General features: G+C 39.9%; 2 protein-coding genes across 3 annotated transcripts in view; one reads left to right on the forward strand and one right to left on the reverse strand.

The window, feature by feature from the left end:
- Window positions 1-1,730, reverse strand: part of KIN (Kin17 DNA and RNA binding protein) — a 34,907-nt gene extending 33,177 nt beyond the window's left edge. The window contains exon 1 of the mRNA XM_032425780.1: window positions 1,491-1,730. Within this exon, the coding sequence (XP_032281671.1) occupies window positions 1,491-1,604 (114 nt within the window). The 5' untranslated portion in view covers window positions 1,605-1,730. The remainder of the gene's footprint in view (window positions 1-1,490) is intronic.
- Window positions 1,731-1,794: 64 nt separating this feature from the next.
- Window positions 1,795-21,629, forward strand: ATP5F1C (ATP synthase F1 subunit gamma). 2 transcript variants are annotated; one of them, XM_032425802.1, is made up of 10 exons: window positions 1,795-1,948; window positions 11,821-11,855; window positions 12,376-12,507; window positions 14,877-15,081; window positions 15,649-15,792; window positions 15,910-15,974; window positions 17,249-17,404; window positions 17,909-18,005; window positions 20,850-20,886; window positions 21,484-21,629. In XM_032425802.1, the coding sequence occupies exons 1-9, from the start codon at window positions 1,893-1,895 to the stop codon at window positions 20,854-20,856; spliced, it is 897 nt and encodes a 298-aa protein (XP_032281693.1). In that variant the 5' UTR covers window positions 1,795-1,892; the 3' UTR covers window positions 20,857-20,886; window positions 21,484-21,629. The 2 variants fall into 2 exon arrangements, with proteins under 2 accessions (XP_032281693.1, XP_032281694.1); XM_032425803.1 differs by lacking the exons at window positions 20,850-20,886; window positions 21,484-21,629 and having other exon boundaries at window positions 17,909-18,009.
- The last annotated feature ends 678 nt before the right edge of the window (window positions 21,630-22,307 follow it).

A 22,307-nucleotide genomic window follows, 5' to 3' on the forward strand; every position in this document is an offset into this window, starting at 1 on the left:
TGAGGACATGTGAATATGGAGTGTGTATCAGATGACATAAGGGAATTTTTATTAATTTTGTTATGTGGGATGATGTTCATCGTGGCTATTTTGAAAAATAGCCAAATATCTTAGAATACTTAGGTATTTAAGTATTTAAATACCTAAGTATTCAGAGATGAAATATCCCGATATTTGCAACTTACTTTAAAATATTTCTGAGGGGCGCCTGGGTGGCTCAGTCGTTAAGCATCTGCCTTCGGCTCAGGTCATGATCCCAGGGTCCTGGGATCCAGCCCTGCATCAGGCTCCCTGCTCAGTGGGAGGCCTGCTTCTCCCTCTCCCTCTCCCCCTGCTTGTGTTCCCTCTCTCGCTGTCTCTCTCTCTGTCAGAGAGATGAATAAAATCTTTTAAAAAAAAACTTCTGAAAAAAGTAAAGATAGGCAAGTTGCTTAAAATGTTAAATATGGGTAATGGATATATGAATGTTCACTGTACTAGTTTCTAGTTTTCTGTGTGGGAATTTCACCTTGACTATTAAAAAGAAAGAACTGGAGAGAAATGAAAAGGAAAAACTGCATCAGTGTTATTCAGTGTAAGTCCTACTTAAGTATCTCATCTCTCGCTGCAGAAACACTCGAGTAGATTCTTCCAATTACCCAATGTTCCCCTGCACCTACCCAATCCAACTCAGTCTCCAGAGAAAAATAGGATCCTGTCACTAGCTTGCTCTCAATTCTTCAAGGTGCTTTATCATCCACCTCATTAATGAAAAAAAGTATAAACTCCATTGTATGGCATACAAAACTTCCTATATCTGCCCAAAGACCCCCTGAGCCACTGAACGCATAATTCACTGATTTAAAACTCACAATCTTACCGGTAGGTACAACTGTTATTTCCACTTTACAAGATAAGCATACAGGCAGAGGGAATGTAAGCAACGTGGCCAAAACTACATAGTTAGGAAGTGGCGCGGCTGGGATTCAGGATTCTGACAGTCTGACTCCCGTCCACGATCCTATCCACAGTAATACCCTGGGCCCGACACACTGTAGGTGCTCCATAAACGCTTGTTAGGTGAGTAGTGTGCCAGAGCTTAGTTGTCCTTTTTCATCTAATCCCGAAAAGAGGTGTGAATCCTAACCATCCTGTTTCTCTTGAGTCGAGTCAGGTCAGAGATGATTGTTACTGTTCTCCCCCAGGCATCCGGCGCTGCACTATTCAACGCCCCCCGTTTCATGACAGCTTGAGTAGCATCACGTCTACGAGAGCTGCAAAACCTTTTCTTATTTCATTTATTTTTGGAGGAAGATCGTGGAGGAATGAGGTGTTAGAGACCACTGGTCCCCCTAGGATGAGGGCTGCAGGTAAGGATGGCCCTACTGACTTGAGAAGCTGACTCGCCCAGCGCGGAACCCACGACTAGAGACCTGAGATCCACTCCCTCACCCCCAGTGTCAGGGGCTTGAACCTGGATCTCCAGCAGGGCCCCATCCAGGCCCGCCTACCTCGTCCCGGCACTGCTTCTGGCACATCTGGCAATACCAGCGCAGCTTCTGAAGCCCCTTGGATTTGATCCTGTTGGCGATGGCCTTTGGGGTAAGAAAATCTGACTTCCCCATCGCGACCACTGTAGCGACAACTTTGCTGAAGCCCAGCACCTCGCCAGCCGGAAGCGGAATGAAGCTGTCGGGGGGCGGGGGGAGGGGTGGGCGGACCAAATACCAGCCGCGAGCCGGAAGGAGGTGGGACCTTCGGAGGCTGAGCACCCAAGGCTCGCGAGGCTTCCCTCCGTCCGGCGGGAGGAAGCGAGACTAAAGGAGAAAACTGGGTGGGAGGGCGCCTCGGGAAGGTCCCGCGCATGCGTGGTGAGGCCTGTCTGACCGACCTTCAGCCGGGCCGGTACCACCATGTTCTCTCGGGCGGGCGTCGCTGGGCTCTCGGCCTGCGCCGTGCAGCCGCAATGGTATGGCAGCTTGCGGAAGGAACGGGAGGGTTGCGAGGAATGGAGGAGTTCGGTTAGGGGGAAGAGGAAGCGAGTGGAGGCGAGTGGGAGGACAGGGGTCGCAGGGCCTGCGAGGCCCCCAGTCCCTAGGAGGCCCCGGGAAGCCCAGATTGCAGGAAGCCCCTCCGATCCGGGAAGGGTGCTCGAAGGGGCTGCGGTGACAGCAAGGGCTCGCCACGTCTCTTGAGGCGGGGTGGGGCGGGGTGAGGGCCACGAGGAGCGGTCATCTTGGACCGCGGGGTTGAGACTTTAGTCTGAATTGATTTCAGGGCGGTCTGAGATTCACTCAACTAACACTCACGGAGCCCCTGCTGCGTGCGGGCTGGTGAAGACCGAGGAGTCTTTCCCCGGGCCCACAAAGGGGGTGGGGAAGACCTAAGAAAAGGTCTAGGGAAGGTTAGGTTGTGCTTTCTGTCCTTGACGCCTTTTGGAACCCTCTAGTGCTGGGCAGGGTTTGCATGGACCAGTAAGACCTGTTCGATTCAGCCAGGACGTGTATGTAGCGCGGGCTCTTTGCTGGGCACTGCTGAATAAAATAAGTGCCTTCGTGGGCTTATGGTAGTACAGGTGCAAAAGGGACCTTAAAAATCCGCCTGATGGCGATCGGAAGGGAAAGACACCTAGCCCTGTCTTGAAACCATTATGTTGAAGCAGTAACCCTGCAAGGTCATGAAATTGTCCGAAGGTCCTGAGGAGGAGGAGATAGATGGCTTTCGATCGCCATCTGTTAACTGCCGTGCAAGTTTAAGGAATTTAAACATTGGTTTCCGGAAAAAAAATTTCATATTAGAAGGCCACGCAATAGGCAGATAAACGTTGGTTTGTGGGTTGTACCATATAATAGGATGAAATGTCTTAAAGCTAGACAGAGTCTGGAAGAATTTCAGACGCGGTGCTAAGGGGATTATTGGCTAAAAGCTGAGTGTAGCAATTCTCCGGTTTTACAGTAAAGAAGAATTCTAACGAGCTGCAGCGCAAAACTAGATTTTGTGTCCTAATTTTCATGTGGAGGGACTAGAAAGCCTTAATGGAAATAGGTACGTTTTTCATTAAGGAAATAATTCATAACAATAGAGAAAAATTTTAGGGTAATGAGGTAATGAGTAGGATGTGAATACCTACATAAAACTGTTGGTGGATTTGCCTTCAAAGTCAGATTTTTTTCTAATATTGAAAATGAGTGTTCATGGCAATTAAGTCACCGTAGTTGGACTCTCAGTCATGTAGGTTGTCCCATTTGTTAATCACTCAGCACACATTTGTTGGGTGCCTGCCCTGCACCAAGTTGGTACTATGGAAAGTACTAAAAAGTGGTGCTAAACAAATACATATGGTCTTAGTGAGCTTTATGGGACAGTTTCTGGCATGCAGGGGCGCTCACCAAACATCAGCTCTCCTTCCCCTGTTGCGGTGCAGAAATGTCATCTGTCAGTATTTTCACCTGAGGTAGTATCCGAATTCATCTTTAAGAAATAGAAAGAGTTTCTGAAACGACAAAATATTTTGCGTAAAATTGTAGCAATTTTTAAAAAAACTTGTAAGGCAGTTTGAAGATCTTATAATAAAGGATGGTTTTAAATAAGAGTAGTCTGACGGAACTGTTAGGCTCCTAAATTGGAACCTACATCGGCAGATACAGGTTGTAATCCAGACCTTAACCCCTTTAGAATGTTGGTTTTAAATTGGTAGGTTATGAATATTCATCAAACATTAAGGGAAAGCATTTTCACGTATTCCATTATTCTGGGTGCCTTTTTGCTTCCCGTTCATAATTGCCTTTTAAATTCAGAAATGAAAACCATCTTAATGTTTCACACTCCACAGAATTAATTTGGAAGGGGAGAAAAATAGCTTTGCCTTTACAGAACCAGGAAGGGGCATTTTCTCCGTTCTGTTTTGGTTATTGGAAGCTTTAAAAATGCCATTTGTTACTGTTATAGGTTTTGTTTCAGGGAGGTTAGCTTACTAACATTAGCTAAATATTAGGCCTTGTTAAAATCTTAGTGAAATTATATTAGTTGTTTAGGATATCAGTAAAATACCCAAAATTTCGGGAAATTAAACTTGTTTTTAAGTAGCATGTAAGAAAATGGAAATAAGGAAGAGAAGTGTGATTTTTTTTTTTTTCTGTCTTCAGATCAGGGGAAGAAACATTTCTATTTTGTGTTCCCCATTCTCTAAAGTGGAACTGTTTTATGGTAGCATACCAATAGCCATTAATTGAATTATATTTGTGGAAAAGGAAGGGAGATGGCATTTCAGGAGACAGAAGGCAGATTACATTCTGAGATTGAGGTGGCAGGTATTTATTTACTTGTAAAAGTAAAAAATGTGAGGCATCGGGGTATGTAGTGTAGGAGATCCACTCTGGAGCCAACTACCAGGATTTGAATCTCGACTGCCACTCACCTGGCTGTGTGACCCTGGACAAGTTACTCAGTGTCTGTGCCACCATTTCTTCATCTGTTAAATGGAGGTAATAATAGTGCACAGTTCATTGGGTTAGCATGAAGATTAAATGAGTATTTGTAAAGAACATAGCGTGGTAGGAGAAATGCTAGTATGGATCCAGATACATGAATTGAAAACGACATTATGCAGTTCCTACATAAAATGTAATATAAGAAGGTTTATTGTACTTGCCAAACAAGACTGGATCATGGGTGGTCGTGGGGGAAAAGTGCCAGGGAGTCATTTTTTGGTGGATAGGCAGGTGATGGACTTTCATACAATCATTTATTATTAGAATTAGACATACTTCATAATTTCCCCTGAAGAATTAGCTGATGCTGCTTCTTCCTTAATTTTTACATTTATACAGCATACATCTTAACATTCTTGCAAACTCTGAAATTTCTTTAAGGAATCGTTCCCCTGGCAACCTTGCTGGGACTCCCTCCTCTACTACTACTCTTAGTTTTGCTAACACTGCTGTATGATCATAGTAAATAATGGTAATCCACAGGGGTGCCTGGGTGGCTCAGTCGGTTAAGCGTCTGCCCTGGGATTGAGCCCCGAGTTGGGCTCCCTGCTCTGCAGAAAGACTGCTTCTCCCTCTGCCCCTCCCCCTGCTTGTATGCTCTCTCTCTCTCTCTCTCAAATAAATAAATAAAATCTTAAAAATTTTTTTTAATTTGATTTTTTAAACTTCAAATAGGGGCACCTGTGTGGCTCAGTCTGTTGAGCGTCTGCCTTTGGCTTGGTCATGATCCCAGGGTCCTGGGATCGAGTCCCACATCGGGCTCCTTGCTCGGCGGGGAGTCTGCTTCTCCCTCTGCCTGCCGATCCCCCTGCTTGTGCTCTCTCTCTGTGTGTCAAATAAATAAATAAAATCTTTAAAAAATAATAATAAAATAAAATTAAAAATAACTTGGGACTCCCGGGTGGCTCAGTCAGTTAAGCGTCTGCCTTCGGCTCAGGTCATGATCCCAGGGTCCTGGGATTGAGTCCCGCATCAGGCTCTCTGCTCAGCGGGGAGTCTGCTTCTCCCTCTGCCGCTCCCCCCACTCATGCACACTTGCTCTCTCTCACAAAAAATAAATAAAATCTTTAAAAAAAAATAATGGTAATCCACAACCTCTGACTTCTATCCGCTATATCTGATATGTTTTAAGTTTCTCCAATAATCTCCCAAGGATTTCTCAGGATTTGATGCAGTTTCCAGAACAAACAACTGATTCAAAACTTTATATTTTCATTTGCAAAAATTATATATTCAGTAGAGCAAGCTGCCCCTAAAGAGAGTTGGGATCAGCTTATGGTTATTCTGTATGTACTCAAATTGTACTTAAAAATAACGTAGACGTCTTTAGAACTGAATGAAAGCTAAACATGAGAGCACTTCAAAATAGGAAATTAGGGCATGTGCACAGCATAAATAATCACAAAAGATCCTACCTCTTCATACCTCTCACTTGGGATACTTGTGGAAACCAAAACATTCTGTGTTCATCCAAATATGGCATGCAATTCAGATTTATTCCCTGATATTCTCTGACTAGAAACTTACATCCGTTAAATTGGAGTATTTGCCTAAATCCATAATGTCCAAATGTCACTCCTTATAGTCTATACATTTAGATTGGTTGGGGTGAAAAAGTAGGTATTACAAAAAAAAAAAAAAAAAATCAACAAATGATGTTATTTTCCAAGTGCTATTATGAACAGATGTTAATGGAATGGTCAGTATGTCAGGTAAGTGCTCTGTAACAGCAGAACTTGTCAGTTTTTGACAACTTCTGTCTTATCCATTAGTGGATCCATTCTTACAACTAAATCTAACGTTTTTCATGTAGTCTCTGTCCTCTTCTCTATATTTCTTTGTCTATGGCTGCATAACACCAATAGTAAGATATATAAGTCAGATTTTGGGGCACCTGGGTGGCTCAGTTGGGTAGGCGTCTGCCTTTGGCTCGAGTCATGATTCCAGGGCCCTGTGATCGAGCCCCACATCAGGTTTCCTGCTCAGCAGGGAGTGTGCTTCTCCCTCTCCCTCTGCCCCCCCACTCGTGCTTGCTCTGCTCTCAAATGAATAAAATCTTTAAAGAGAGAGAAAGGTTGTTAAAAATACAGGTTTTGGTTATGACCTTTTCAAACTTTTTATGCATATTATATACATATAATCACAAAAATGGGATCATAAAACATAATTTTATAATATCCTTTTCTGAAGGTATTGTGAAGAGGCTTTATTTTTTAGTAGTTTCAGATTTCTAGAAAAGTTGAGTACAGAGAGTTCCAGATACCCACATCCCACTCTGGACAGTTTCTCCACTTAACCACATCTGGCATTGGTGTGGTGTATGTACTACAATTAATGAAACAATATTGATACATTATTAAGGTGCATGGTTTCATTAAGGTCATTCTTTTTGTGGTATATTCTGTAGGTTTTGACAAATACATAATGACATGTATCTACCGTTACAGAATAGTTTCACTGCCCTAAAAATCTTTCCCCAGAATCCTAGCAACCACTGATCTTACTCTTGCTGTAGTTTTGTCTTTTCTGGAATGTCAGATAGTTGGAATCAGACAGTATATAACCATTTCAGATTGGCTTCTTTGCTTAGCAATATACAGTTAAGGTTCCTCCATATCTTCCGTGGCATGATAGCTCATTTATTTTTATTGCTGGATAACTCCATTGTATGGATGTACACGTTTTTCCATTCATTCACATATTGAAAGACATTGGTTGCCTCCAGTTTTTGGCGATTGTGAATAAAACTGCTATAAACATTTGTGTGTAGGTTTTTGTGTAGACATAAGTTTTCAGCTCAATTGGGTAAATACCTAGAAGCGTGATTGCTGTATCATATGTTAAGACTGTTTCGATTTTTAAGAAACTGTCAAACCATCTTCCGAAGTAGCTGTACCATTTTGTATTCCCACCAGCAATCAGTGAGAGTTCCTGTTGCTCCACATCCTTGCCATCATTTAGAATTGTCATTTTAAAAAAAATTCAGCCGTTCTTGGGGCACCTGGATGGCTCAGTCAGTTAAGCATCTGACTCTTGGTTTCAGCTCAGGTCATGATCTCAGGGTTGTGGGATCAAGCCCTGAGACAGCTCCATGCTGGTCGTGGAGCCTGCTTAAGATTCTCTCTCTCTTTCTGCCTCCCTCTCTCAAAAAAAAAAAAAAAAAAATTAGCCATTCTTACAGGTGTGAAGTGGTATTTCATTGTTTTAATTTGCAATTCCCTAATGACACGATACTGAGCACCTTTTTTATGCTTTTTTGCCATCTGTTTATCTTAGGCTTGTGTTTAGATCTTTTGTTCATTTTTTATTTGGGTGGTTTGTTTTCTTACTGAGTTGTAAGAGTTCTTTGTATATTTTAGATAACAGTCCTTTATCAGATAGGTATTTTGTAAACATTGTGTGGCTTGGATTTTCCTTCTCTTAATAGTGGCTTTTACAGAGCATAAGTTTTTAATAAAGTCCAGCTTAATCATTTTTTTCTTTCATGGATCATGCTTTTCATGTTTATCTAAAAACTTAGAGCCATACCCAAGGCACCTAGATTTTCTCCTGTGATATCTTATAGAAGTTTTATAGTTTTGTGTTTTATCCTTAAGATCTATGAGTCATTTCAAGTTAATTTTTGTGAAAGGTGTAGGATTATTATCTAGATTAATATTTTTCCATATGGATGTCCACTGTTCGGCACCACTTGTAGAAAAGTATATCCTTTCGCCATTTAATTACCTTTGCTCCTGTATCCAACATGAATCAGTTGACTGTATTTGTGTGGGTCTATTTCTAGATTCTCTATTCCTTATGCTGTGTGTTTTATTCCCCAGACTTACTCATTCTGTAACTGGAAGCTGGTATCTCCCACTCCCCTTCACCCATTTTGCCTATCCCCCACCACCCCTCTCACCCTGGCGACCCTCAGTTTGTTCTCTGTGTTTGTAGGTCTCATTCTACTTTTTGTTTGTATTTTCATTTGTTTTTGTTGTTGTTTTTGATTTCACTTATGAGTGAAATTCTGGGTTCTCTCTTCCAGTGATCTACTTGCCCATTCTTTCACCAATACCATGCTGTCTTGATTACCACACTTTTATAGTAAGTCTTGAAATCAGGTAGTGTTGGTTCTCTGGCTTTGTTCTTCAATATTGTGTTGGCTATTCTGGGTGTTTTGCTTTTCCATATAAATGTTAAAATCAGTTTATTGATATATATAAAACAACTTGCTGAGGTTTTGTCAAAAATTGTATTGATCAAGTTGGGAAGAATTGATATTTTAGTAACATTGAATCTTCCTATTCATGAGTATGGAATCTCTCTCCATTTATTTAGATCTTTCATCAGTTTTGTTGTTTTCTTGTGGCATATTTTGTTAGATGTATATGTAGTCTTTTTCTGTGTGTTTTTTAATTGTGGTAAAATACACATAACAAATTTACTATCTTAACCATTTTTTTAAAGATTTGTTTATTTCTATTTATATGTTATATATATTATTATGTATATTATATTTATAGATTTTATTTATTTGAGAGAGAGAGAGAGCACCAGCTGGGGAGAGGGAGAAGCAGACTCCCTGCTGAGCAGGGAACCCCCCTCCCAGCCCCCCACCTCGGAGCTCCATCCTGGGATCGAGCTCCATCCTGGGATCGTGATCTGAGCCAAAGGCAGACGCTTAACTGACGGAGCCACCCAGGCACCCCCATCTTAACCATTTTTAAATCTACAATTCTATGATACTGTTTTTCTTTTTTTTAATATGCTATTTTTCTAACTTGAAATTCCCAAGTGTTCATAGCTGATAAAAAGAAAGCAGTTGACTTTTGTATGTATTGACCTTGTACTGTGCAACCTTACTATAATTGGTTCCAGGAGTTTTTTTGCCAATTCTTTGGGATTTTTCTACATAGACAGTTGTGTCATTTATGAACAAAGGTAGTTTTACTATTTCTTCCTTTCCAATCTGTACACCTTTTATTTCCTGTTTTGTCTTATTGCATTAGGTAGGACTTCCGGTACAATGTTGAATAGGAGTGAGGAGAGAGGACATCCTCGCCTTAGTCCCAGCCTTAGGGGGAAACTCCTAGTTTCTCATCATTAAACCACAGGGGTTTTGGGTAGATGTTCTTCATCAGGTTCAGGAAGTTCTCTATTCATAATTTGCTGAGGGTTTTATTTTTACTGTTAATGGGCATTAGATTTTGTCAAAAAATTTTTCTGCATTTATTGGCCATATGATTTTTCTTCTTTAACCTGTGGGTGTGATGGATTATATTCTTTGATTTTTAAATGATGAACCAGCCTTGCATACGTGGAATAAATCTCACTTGGTTGTGCTATAAAATTCATTTTAATATATTGTTGGATTCAATTTGCTAATCTTTTGTTGAGGAATTCTGCATCTATGTTCATGAGAGACAATGTCCTTTAATTTTCATTTCTTACAATGATTTTATCTGGTTTTGATATTGGGGTAATGCTGGTCTCATAAAATTAGGAAATGTTCCCTCTGCTTCTAATTCTCCTTCCCTATTTTGGCACCAACATCCATGTTCCATGAGTTAGAGATCTGTATCTCAAGGCTCAAAAATCTCACGTTTCCCAAGCCCATTGGACATTTCCACCTTGTCCCATGGTCTTTATGTCATATTCATTAAAATTCATTATCTCTAGAGAGATCATCCCCATTCAGTTTTTCTACCTTGCTTAATGACACTATCCACTCAGGTCATTAAATTAGAAATCATTCTGGGGCGCCTGGGTGGCTCAGTCGTTAAGCGTCTGCCTTCGGCTCAGGTCATGATCCCAGGGTCCTGGGATCGAGCCCCGCATCGGGCTCCCTGCTTGGTGGGAAGCCTGCTTCTCCCTCTCCCACTCCCCCTGCTTGTGTTCCCTCTCTCGCTGTCTCTCTCTGTCAAATAAATAAATAAAATCTTAAAAAAAAAAAAAAAAAAGTTTAAATTAGAAATCATTCTTACTGGTTTCCTCTTCACTCTTGAGAACTTGCTCATAAATCTAGTCTTCCTGTTGCTTTGCCAACATGTTAGTTCACATTCTTGCCTTCTCCAGTCTGAAAACTGCAGCAGCCCCATGCAGTCCCCATGTCATCAATATTCCAACATCATTTTGTGTTTTACACTGCCATCTGAGGTACTTTACTGAAAAACTAAACTGGTTGTGGGCTTGTATGTATTCATTGTTTCCCTGCTACCTATAAAATAAAATTTAAATTAACCCAACCTATGTCTCCAGCTTCAAAACTACATCCTGTTTGGGAATGTCCTCCTTAGGCCTTCTTTCTTTATGCACAAATTCACAGATTCTTCAGTTCTCCCATGGAGCTTTCTGAGCCAACACAGACACTTTGTAGAGATTTAAGGCCTAACAGATAATTTCTATTTGATAGCATGTTGTCTTCCTTAGTAGGGTGGCAATCCTCTCATATTTATCTTTCATAAATGTAGCTTTCATAAATGTAGACGTGTGTGTGTATATTTAACATACATTGAAGTCAAATCATTTTTACTTTTATGCATTAGCACTGTAATCATAAAGACTAGAAAAATATTTAATGTACATTTTATGTAAATCTTAAGTTTTTATGAATCTTGTTTATGAGATAATAGTATGCTTCCTATGGTCACAGACCATGTCCGGGAGCATAGTAGATGCTTAGTACATTTTTCTTTTTTAAGATTTTATTTATTTATTTGAGAGAAAGAGAGAGCATGAGTGGGGAGGAGAGGGAGAATTAGGCTCCCCGCTGAGCAGGGAGCCCGATGCAGGATTCGATCCCAGGATCCTGAGATCATGACCTGTGCTGAAGGCAGATGCTTAACCGACTGAGCCACCCAGGCGCCTCTGCTTAGTACATTTTTTTTGAGTTGAAGAAGAACTGGTTTAAATAAACTGTACTTTCACACATGTGGTCATGTTAGAATGTATAATTGATCCTAAGTGTTCAGTGAACTAAGGAAGTCAAGGTAGCTTTTTATAGGTGGCTGACCTTGGTTTTAAGTATACTTGGATAGCCTAACAATGGGAAGGACTTTTTTGTCATGGAAACTGTATAGGCAGAGGCCTGAAGGTGGGACTAGGGGCATGTGTGATCTCCATCGTGACTGGTGGAAGGTCTGTGCTGTTAGGGCAGATGAAATGAGGCCTTTGGTAGTAAGGTTTGGTATCAGTATTAAGGGATTAAATATGTGTGTGTATGTGTATAAATATCTGTATATCAGAGTCCTATATTTAATAGATTGTTTTTTTATGGGGCATTCTTTAAATTTATTAAATTTGATAGTTTTTCTTGTATTAGGGGCTCTTTTTCAGAAAACTAAAATATTTTTAAAATCTTCATTTTCAGGATCCAAGTTCGAAATATGGCAACTTTAAAAGATAGTAAGTACTTTATCTCAATATGTGAATTAAGAAAAGCTAATTTTTGACAAATAGAAATAAAGATATGTTGCTTTAGCCCATTGTATATTTGATAAAAATTGACAAAATATTCTAGGTCATAGGTGTGTGACATTGAACTGGTTTTGGAAAAGACCAGTGTGAGGCAACACACGGTGGTTCTGATTCTGTTGTCTGTACCATGACAGTGATATGAGTAGAAGAAACTATTTAAATGTTTTTAATGTGTGCCGCCCTGTTCTGCGGCCATCCTATTCTGTCTAAGTGGCAGCTGGGTTTGACCTTCTGTTAGCTTTCCCGTGGCCTCCTTGCCTGTCTGAGCAGCGGCTGGCTTTCACCTTTGCTCAGTACTCATTCTAACTTCAAGCCTCAATTGGCATCATGCTGTTAATTGATGGTCTAAGTGCTACTTATTCTACCTCACAGTTTAGAAAGCTATTGCGATAAATTCACAAGTGAAATGGTAACTCCTTTATCATAACACAGTATTTCTCTTTTTCAGTTACCAGGCGACTAAAGTCAATCAAAAACATCCAGAAAATCACCAAGTCTATGAAAATGGTAGCGGCAGCAAAATATGCCCGAGCTGAGAGGGAGCTGAAACCAGCTCGAGTATATGGGATAGGATCTTTGGGTAAGTGAAGGGTATAATTCACAAATTATGAAGAACTGTTTAACAAAGATCACCACTAATGACTTTTATTTGGTGCTTGGTGACGACAGGTCTAATCTGAGTGTTAGACATTCCTCGTTTTTCACAACAATCCTACAAGGGTCAGAACTGCTAGAGTCCCTGCTTTACAGATGAGAAACACTAAAATCAAGTACCTTGCCCAAGGTCACATACTTAGTGGTTTGGCATCAAAGCCTGCCTGTTAACCGCTGTATGTGACTGTGAATATTGAAAATACTTTGAAAATTTTCCCAGATTATTAACTGTATATTCAAAAGAACTTAGAAATATAGTGCATTCAACTCAGGTGCTTGACGTCGTCCTGTGATGTTGTGATGTTGTGATGTGCTGGTTTAAGACTGCGGGGTGCAGAGGTGATAGCCTGCAGTGGAGTTGACTGAGCAGGCATGGACAGGACTCATGAGTACTTGAGTGGAAGGTTTAAACTCAACCATAAAGAAGGCAAATTTTGCTTATTAACTTTGCGTGAGAAAATGATAGAGCAGTAGGCCTTGGTGGAAATGAGTCCTCGCTCTAAAAACGCCACATTTAGTTTCATGTAACAGGTGCAGAGGACAGTTGGTAGGTTAGCTTTCAGCGATCCATATCAACTCCAGCCCTTTGCTCTCACGAGTCCCATTCGCTGCACAATAAATCCTAAGCACCTCGGTGGCTCAGTAAAGTTTGGTTGATAAATTACATATTTATATGAAAAGGGAAAGTTATTTCAATATTCACCTTTTTTGCTGCTATGAATAAGTATGATAAATTTATTTCCCTCCAAAGTCCATAATCACAAAATTATCTCATGAAGAAACTGGCTTAGATGTCTGATGAGAGTATTTGTGGTAAAATATTAAAAATTCAAGCCAAGGCTGCCAATCAGTTCTGAAGTCCTTCAAACCAAATACTACCTGCTAGATATTAAGTGGCTAATTATTTTAAATATTTAAATTAGAAAATTTTAACAGGCATTTTATGCTGTACAATATAAAACATAAAAAGAGACTTAAAAGAAATATTCTCCCCATTCCCCTGAACTTTGGAGTTGAATATTTACTTCTCTCTGCTTTTGGTTTGTTTGTTTCAAAATTTTATTTAAATTCTAGTTGGGGTCACCTGGGTGGCTCATTTGGTTAAGTGTTCGACTCTTGATCTCAGCTCAGGCCTTGCTCTCGGTGGTGAGTTCAAGCCCTGCATTGGGCTCCATGCCCAGGGTGGAGCCTCCTTTAAAAAGAAAAAAAAAAATTATCTAGTTAGTTAACATATAGTGTAACATTGGTTTCAGGAGTCGCACTTAGTGATTCATCACTTATATACAACACCCAGTGCTCATCACAATAAGTGCCCTCCTTAATGCCCATCACTCCACTTCTCTGCTTTTTATGGAGGGTCCTCAAGTTTTGGCGTTTGAGAATCCCTGCTCTATAATGAAAAAGGTAATAGCAGGAATTTTGTTGAAATGGGCGAATGTGGTGGCTGTGAAGATGCACCTTGTACCTACAGGGGCACCAGCTGCTGGAATTCACCCTGCGTTTGCACCCAGGCCATGCTTCCCACGGGCCATGCCTAGCCAGCACCTGAGCAGGCAGGATACTTGCAGCCTCCCCAGTGGTCTTGCTGAACTTCCCCTAAACTGCACAGTGGTCCAGGAAGCTGCCACCCGACCTCTCTTCCCTCTTTCCCGCAGGTCAGACCTGCATCATGTTGTGATGGCCCTTCTGATTCCTTCCTGCCTTCTCCCACAGCCATTTCCTCTGTTTTCCCCAGTAAAATCTGCATATTTCATCCCATTTAATCCCCTCTTGGCCTCTGCTGCTGACAAGGCTAGACCAACCAAGTGAGGTGGTCAAAGCAATCCCCAGAATAAAAGTGGCATCTGCTATTTTAATGCCAACAGTTTTTATAAGAGCTTGATATGCAGATTATATGAGCAGGTCAGTAAATATTTGCTTCTTACTTTTTTGCTTGTATACTGAAGATTTGCATCCTTCCCAAGTCTGGTATCTAGGTAAGTTGGTACTCTGTAATTCAGACCTCCTTATAAATTCTTTAATTGTACTAGAGATTTCTTTAAGTCAACATTTGAGGTAAATTGATTGGCCCTTGGAGCCTTTATCACATAGAGAATTAAACCTTTATGGTTTTCAACCTGATTATAAATGGAATAAGTACACAGACAGTTTTGATTATATCAGATGCCACCTACATTTAAATGCATCATTTCGAAAACAGCCAACTCTTTCAGCTCTTTTGTAAATTAGGGATCTTTGCTTTATTTCGTATATGTTACATATTTTTAAATTCTTGCTTTTTTGTTTGTATTTAAGCTCTGTATGAAAAAGCTGATATTAAGGTGCCCGAAGACAAGAAGAAACACCTCCTTATTGGTGTGTCCTCAGATCGAGGGCTCTGTGGTGCTATTCATTCCTCGGTTGCTAAACAGATGAAAAGTGAGGTGGCCACGCTCACAGCAGCTGGGAAAGAAGTCATGCTTGTTGGAATTGGTGATAAAATCAGGGGTATACTTCATAGGTAATTTAAATAGATACTGTTTATGTGTAAATGGGTGCAAGCATGAATAAGTGGGAGTATCTTTGATAGTTTATTTCAGCAAGGTGTCTTTTTTTGGTTACCTATTTTTATACCCATAGAGAGGGTTTGGTTTTGTTTTTGTTTTTTTAGGACAATCAGAATATATAGATTTCTTCTGTTTTTTTACTTGTGTTTCTCCTTCATCCAACCCATGAGTGGAACGCAGTAGGAATATCAAAAGCTAGTTGCCATTTTAAACAAACAAGGACTCTGAAGAGCCAGCACAGCCTGGAAATGTCAGAAGTGAACAGCAGTTAACTGAGATGGGAAGAAGAGAAATCAAGGCATAGAGAAATATAACACAAGAGAGGCCTGATTATTAGTCCTTAGTTCTTGGCAGCCACTAAATAATCATAATAATGGATGGAACAACTCCATTCAGTGAACACCCCCCTCCCCACCCCAAAAAAAACTTGATCCAAAGTGATAATACTTTCCCTCGTTCCCTGTGTTATTTCGGCAGAAGTATTCCTTTAAACTACTCTGTGTGATCTGATTCTCTTGTAGGACTCACTCTGACCAGTTTCTGGTGTCCTTCAAAGAAGTGGGAAGAAAACCTCCTACTTTTGGGGATGCGTCCACCATTGCCCTTGAACTGCTAAATTCCGGATATGAATTTGATGAAGGGTCTATCATCTTTAATAAGTTCAGGCAAGAAAAATTTAGAAATCGAAGCTTTTTCATGCTTGTGTTCATCCTTTAAAACAAGTAAATGCTTACTTAACAGTTTATTATTTTGAGATTGACATTTGCTCGTGTAATTTCTAGGTCTGTCATCTCCTACAAGACAGAAGAAAAGCCCATCTTTTCCCTTGAAACTGTTGCAAGTGCTGGTAAGTAGTTTTTGCAGGAAAAGGATTTTTCTGTGTAGAAAGCAGAGGTTTATACCTTTGGGAAAATAGTGTTTGTCAGGATGGCCTGTTTTGGCAGTAACAGAACCGTGTTGGGCTTTATCACCGTCTGTCAGTGGCTTCCATGATCTCTTGATCCATTCATTAATGACTCTGACTCCATTCCTTCATTAAGAGAACATAAATAAATAAATGATTAGACGTGTTTTCTGTTCTCAGAGATTGAAGAGCCTAGCTAGGATTGGCTTTGCAGTCTCTGTCTGGGAACTCTCCCGAAGCACAGTACATTCAGCCGCTCTGGAGTCGTGACGTGAACAGTCCTCACAACTGATTTGTGTTGACCCACTCAGCTCTCTTGTCTTACTGTTTGAGTAACGTCATCATTGCTCAGGGTAGCATCCTAGAAATAATATTCTGGAACCGATTTTATTTTCCTGAGGCATTTTCCCCTTCTGTACATAGTATTTCATGTATTAAGATGTATACTTTTTTTAACATTTTAATGTCTCTGAAGTTGGGATGTTTCTGCCAGTCAATGGCATGCCATTTTTAATTGTTGTTATTTTCTTTCTTAATGGTCTAAAATCGGGGTTATCATCCATAGCATTTTAAGTTTGATGAAGTACAGTACTTTAGCACTTTACCCTAATAAATGAAGGTTGAGGTGTGCCACTAAATTTCTGCATTGTAATCAACAAGATGTAAGTCGGTCTCTGATTCCTGCCCCCCTCTTCCGTATTCCATTTCCCTCTCATTTACCTGATGGACACCTGCAGATTTCTCCAATAATCAAATGGCTAATTTGGGATTTTTGTATTCCACTAAACGAGTTTCAGTTTTTTCATTCATTCTTTTATTTTTTTTTATTTTTTTTTTTTTTTTAAAGATTTTATTTTTTAAAAAAATATTTATTGAGTATTTGCTGACATTGTGCCAGGCACTCTGTTTGATGCTATCCAGGGGACCTCATGACCATGAAATGCAGAGAAGTTATTTTAATTGTTCGCTTCTTAGGTTTCAGTAAGTTAAGCATTTACAGTAGAATATCAAATGCTTTGTTTACACATTATATTTTGGTGAAAACCTATAATCTATAGTGTGGAAATAGATGAAACTTTGAGAACTGAATGTTTTAACCTATCTTACATTGACTTCTGCTCTGTAATTATTAAGGGTTTTTATACTGGTAAGCTGTTTTTGTTTAATCCCTCTTTGCACTATGTAACTTCAAAGAAATTTATGACCTGTTCTTTCAGAGAGCATGAGTATCTATGATGATATTGATGCTGACGTGTTGCAGAATTACCAAGAATACAATCTGGCTAGCATCATCTACTATTCTCTAAAGGAGTCCACCACGAGTGAGCAAAGTGCCAGGATGACGGCCATGGACAACGCCAGCAAGAACGCTTGTAAGCACACAGTGGATCTCTTCTGAAAGCGTTATTCTCTTGCTGAGAGTAGCGTGAGGACCTTTGCATCAAAAACATGACTGTCCCTTGAGTAGACCAGGAAACAAGAGAACAAGGATCTAGTCCCAGTCCTCAGTTCTCTTGTCTTACTGTTTGAGTAAGACACTGATTCTGCCACTGATTCTATGACATTTTTGACCAATGACCATCTCTTTCCTTGAATTTTTCCATCTCAAAAGACAGACAAATAATCATCTCTGCCTTTAAGGAAGTATATCTCACTTGGTTGGCAGTAAATTTGCAAGTACTTTGAAAAGGTATCTATGGAAGAGGTAAAAATATCTTTGTGAAATTTTTTGAGAGGCCAGCTTTGGTACCCAAAAAGACATAAAAATTCTTATTTTTAAATTAAGCAACATACACCTCTGAATACATTAAGGAATGAGTTATTCTTTCGTCGTGTTAGATAGTGTTGTCTAATCCCTTTGTTTTGTTTGTTTGTAGCCGAGATGATTGACAAACTGACCTTGACGTTCAACCGCACCCGCCAGGCTGTCATCACGAAAGAGTTGATTGAAATCATCTCCGGCGCAGCAGCTCTGTAAGTAGCAGCAGATTGCCTCCAGACACTTTTCCTCCACTCTTCCGTGTCTGCTGGCTTAACGTGACGATGTTTCAGTTTCAGTTTTGTTGTGCTAAAGGTGAAATGATCCATTGCCTAACCTTGTAATCTACCTTAAGGATATAAAGATTTGGTGAAAATGAGATCTCTGGTTTCTTCTGCTTGTTTCAAGCTGAAACCTTTGGGCTTAGTTTCTTCTTTTTGAAATCAGTATATTGTTAGCTCTCACTTTCCTAAAGCATTAGGAATAAGGATGTAAATAATTTAGTATTATTTATAAAATCTGTCTTTGGAACTTAAAACATTACAAACCAAGCTTTCCAACTATAGGACTGGTTTTGGGTTTGGTTTCACTTAAATCTTGGGTTTTTTGGTAAATCTTGGTCAAAATTGGTTCTTTACTTACTAAATTTTCTATGTTAGTACCATATGATAATGTACCATTTTCCTCAAGAAAATTTCTTGGTTGTCTAGAAATATTAAGGTTTATGAAACCAGGGTTGAGAAAATGGGGAGTCTATTTTTAAAATGACTAAACTGAACCCCCACCGTGTGTCAAGTTCAGTGCTAGGAAGTGTCAAAGGATGTGATCAAGGCTTTGCTGTTGTAACAGGATAACAAAAACATGCAGGTAATTGTGATGAGAGGTAAATGTATATAGTAAGTTTCTTTGACTCTTCTTCCTCACCTCCTCCTAATTGGTCACTAAGTTCTGTAAATTTTACCTTGTTAATATCCCTTGACTCTTTCCCCTTTATGCCCACCTAATGCAGATCCTTGTCATTTCTCTCCTGAATTAATAAGGATATCAAGTGCCCCTTATGTGTCAGACCCTGTGCTAGACACTGAGGATGTAGTGGGGACAGTATTTGCCCTCAGAGAGCTCACAGCCTCCACAGGGAAACTCTTTTCCTCTTTTCTAATTATCTTAGAAATTGCAGGAGAAAAGAGGGTCAGCGTACTATGGCTCAGAGCCAAGAGCAGTTTTGACATTTTGAAAGGGTTATTTTGTTTAAAAAAAGAGACAGTATGTGACTCACAAAGCCTACAATATTTACTGTCTGGCCTTGCAACAGGCTGTTATAAGGAAAAGAATAGAATCCATTCTCTTACATAATCATCCTGCAGAACACTTTAGCTTGAGATAATGTGATCCTGTGTTTTCTGGCCACCAACACTCTAGTCTAGTCTTAACCACCACCACGTCTCACTTCCCTTGAACTTCAGCCGCATTGATGTACTTCAGTTCTACAAACACGTCATGTGCTTTTGCCTGAAATGCCATTCTTTTCTTCCTTTTGCACCCTGGATCCTGGATTCTTCATCTGATAGACAGACTTCCATTTCTCTCTCTCCTGAATTGAGAGAAGCCTTTCTTCCAGGAAGCCCTCCTTCACCATTCGGGTGGAGCACCCTTGAGCATCCTGTGCTTCCCCTTTTTAGCATTTACACTATTTTATTAGGAATTGCCTTTTTATCTGCCTGTACTCCTGTGGCTTGGGAGGGACTGTGTCTTACTTTTGTAGCCCTACCACCTGGCACATACTTCCTCAGTAAATACTTGTTGAGCGAATGAGCGATGTGCCCTAAGAGGTGGAAATTCAGAAGAGGGAGAGAGAACATTTCAGTGGGTGTGTGAAAATGTGGATCCATGTTTGAGAATCAGGGATAGATAGGTTCGTCACTAAGGTGAAATTTAAATTGGGTATTAAGTAATTCCTTAAATACTTAAGGAAGTATTATCTCCCCAGGATAGAAACTGGGCAGAATGCCAAAGAGACACATAAAACTGATGGAGACCATTGTATAAGTTGTCAGTCAGATCCATCAGCTTTGCTAGCCCAGGCATCCTTGTCTTAGTTTGCTTTCCAAGCATGACTTTGTTAAGACTAACCCATCTCTCAGTCTAGTCACTAATGTTGTGTTAGCATCAGAGAGTACAGTGCAATGATGAATGGTCCTGCCACTTCCTAGCATGATAAACTTGGCTGTGATACTCTTTCTGTGACTCAGTTTTGTCCTATAACACGGGGGCTAAGGCGAGGATTACATAAGCATATTATTCATTCCCTTCCTTGCTGTATGTCCTATTGCTAATGCTAAGCTGTTTTCTTCTTGGGTGGTAAGTGTGAGGGAGCCTGGGGGAGAAAGCTGCATTCTGAAGTTTCTAGGGACTGTGATCCAGGGAACCAAGGATCCTGTTTTGCTCTTGAAAAAGGAATGCTGGGAATAAAACACGAGGAGACAGCATCTGCAGTATTGAGGACTGCCCTCTTCCTTGACTAGAAACGTGGGAAACCTGGCTAAAAAGGAACAAAACCAGGGGAAATGAGGAGAGGGAGATTGGGACATAAAAACTGAGAATCAGAAATTGACTATTAAATCTTGGCTCTCTAGAAAAGTCGTCTAAATCCTTTAGGGTTGGCTGTGCAGTCCAAGCTTGGAGTGTGTATATGAGTGGTTGCATGCTCTGTAACCTATCAATTATTCTGGTTAAAACTACTATTTAATACAAACACATTTGACTCCTTAGTAATACACTGTGTACTATTTATTGGGAAAGTAGTGGCTTCAATTACACTTAGTAGTCTTGCCTTCTTGCATCAACATGGTTTTATTGTTCCAACCAGAATGAAATTAGTAACTTTTTATAACAGGCATCGGATCTGTTTTAAAGGAATAGTTTGGTAACTAATTTACATGATTTCCTCAAGATCCTGAGTGTGGAAACGGATGTTTTTAGTTGGAAATGATACCTGATTAACTAGCATGGATTGCTTCTTGACTGGCTTGTTTTGTCTTTTTTTCTAACATAATAACCAGGGATTAATGAAAACCAAGTTTCATCCTCAGACAAGAGGTAAAGTGGCAATATTTCACACTCTCTCCCCAAACCCCACCAGAAAGAAATCTAGCTAGATAACGATTGACGCTGATTAAGCAAGTGAAACAGATTCTCTGAGATTTAGATTTTGGCCCATTTATAGTAGCTGCCAGCTTGTGGTAGCATATGGGTAATGCCAGGCGCTTTTTTTTTTTATTTATTAAATAAACTTTACGGATAGAGAATTAGCATTATTTTGAAATATTAAATATAGACTGGTGGTTCTCAAACTTGATGGTCTCAGGACCCCTTCATGTCTGACATAATAGAAGAGAGCTAGATTCTCATTTGTTTCTGTATTCATTCTGTCCTGATAGTACATGTCATTTAGCCCTGGAAAATGCTACCATGTACTCTTGAGAATGAGTAAAACAGGCAAATAAGAAAGTAGTTTTGCCTTCATGGACCCCGTAGAAAAGTCCCTAGACCAAAATTTGAGAACAACTAGTATATAGTAACATTTTATTGTGTAAAGTCAGTTCTTTAAACCCCACTTAAATAGGTATTGTCTCTTGACATCATTATTTTTCCCTCCAAAACTGACTTTTATTTGTTCTGTACTTTGTTTTTCAGATAAAGAAGGAAAATTCAGCCAGCTGATTTTATTTTTAGCTTACTGCTGTCCTTGTCAGAAGAAATTGTTGGTCCATTGTTTAAACTACTAAAGACAGCAAGATGTTTGTAAATTATCTTACAATAAACAACTTACCGAAAGAAAATCACTGTCTTTTCTTATTATATAGGAACAGTAGTTAATAGTTTTCAAAGTGGGATGTTAAAAGTACTTAAAAATATTGACCTGCTACTGCTAAAATTTTTTGGTAAGAAGATAATCTAAGAGCCTCTGCTGATTTTACAGTTCCAGAACACCCTTCGCAAGTCCAGAGTATTTGGGGTTGGGGGGAAGGAAGAGGCAGCAGGCCACAAGCTAGCCCAGGCTTTCATTCTTCTGCTCTTTCAAAAAGAACATCCAACAAAATGAAGTAAAAATGCTATTGGAGTCATTTGCTCTTTCTCATCTATGGGATATAGAATTCCAGGCATATACTTACTTTAAATTTTAAGTATCAGGGCACCTGAGTGGCTCAGTTGGGTAAGTGACTGCCTTCGGCTCAGGTCATGATCTCAGGGTCCTGGGACCGAGCCCCCCGTTGGGCTCTCTGTTCAGTGGGAGTCTGCTTCTCCCTCTCTGTGATCTCTTTCACACTCGCTCTCTCAAATAAATAAATAAAATCTTCAATAAATAAATAAATAAAATTTAAGTATCTTTTCCAAGCACTGAGAAATCTTTCAGTATGATAATTCATTCCATATTCACATTTAGATAACCATTAAGATTGGATGCCTAACCTGATTATGCACAAGTTGGCTGTGCCAAAATGTCAGGGTTTTCCTAT

This window comes from Phoca vitulina, unplaced genomic scaffold (genome assembly GCF_004348235.1).
Source record: "Phoca vitulina isolate PV1807 unplaced genomic scaffold, GSC_HSeal_1.0 scaffold33, whole genome shotgun sequence".
Taxonomy (NCBI): domain Eukaryota; kingdom Metazoa; phylum Chordata; class Mammalia; order Carnivora; family Phocidae; genus Phoca; species Phoca vitulina.

Coding starts and splice junctions, on each gene's coding strand:
- ATP5F1C (XM_032425802.1), top strand. CDS start 1,893: ATGTTCTCTCGGGCGGGCGTCGCTGGGCTCTCGGCCTGCGCCGTGCAG. Junction 12,508..14,876: donor ATATGGGATAGGATCTTTGG/GTAAGTGAAGGG, acceptor TTTGTATTTAAG/CTCTGTATGAAAAAGCTGAT. Junction 15,082..15,648: donor ATCAGGGGTATACTTCATAG/GTAATTTAAATA, acceptor ATTCTCTTGTAG/GACTCACTCTGACCAGTTTC.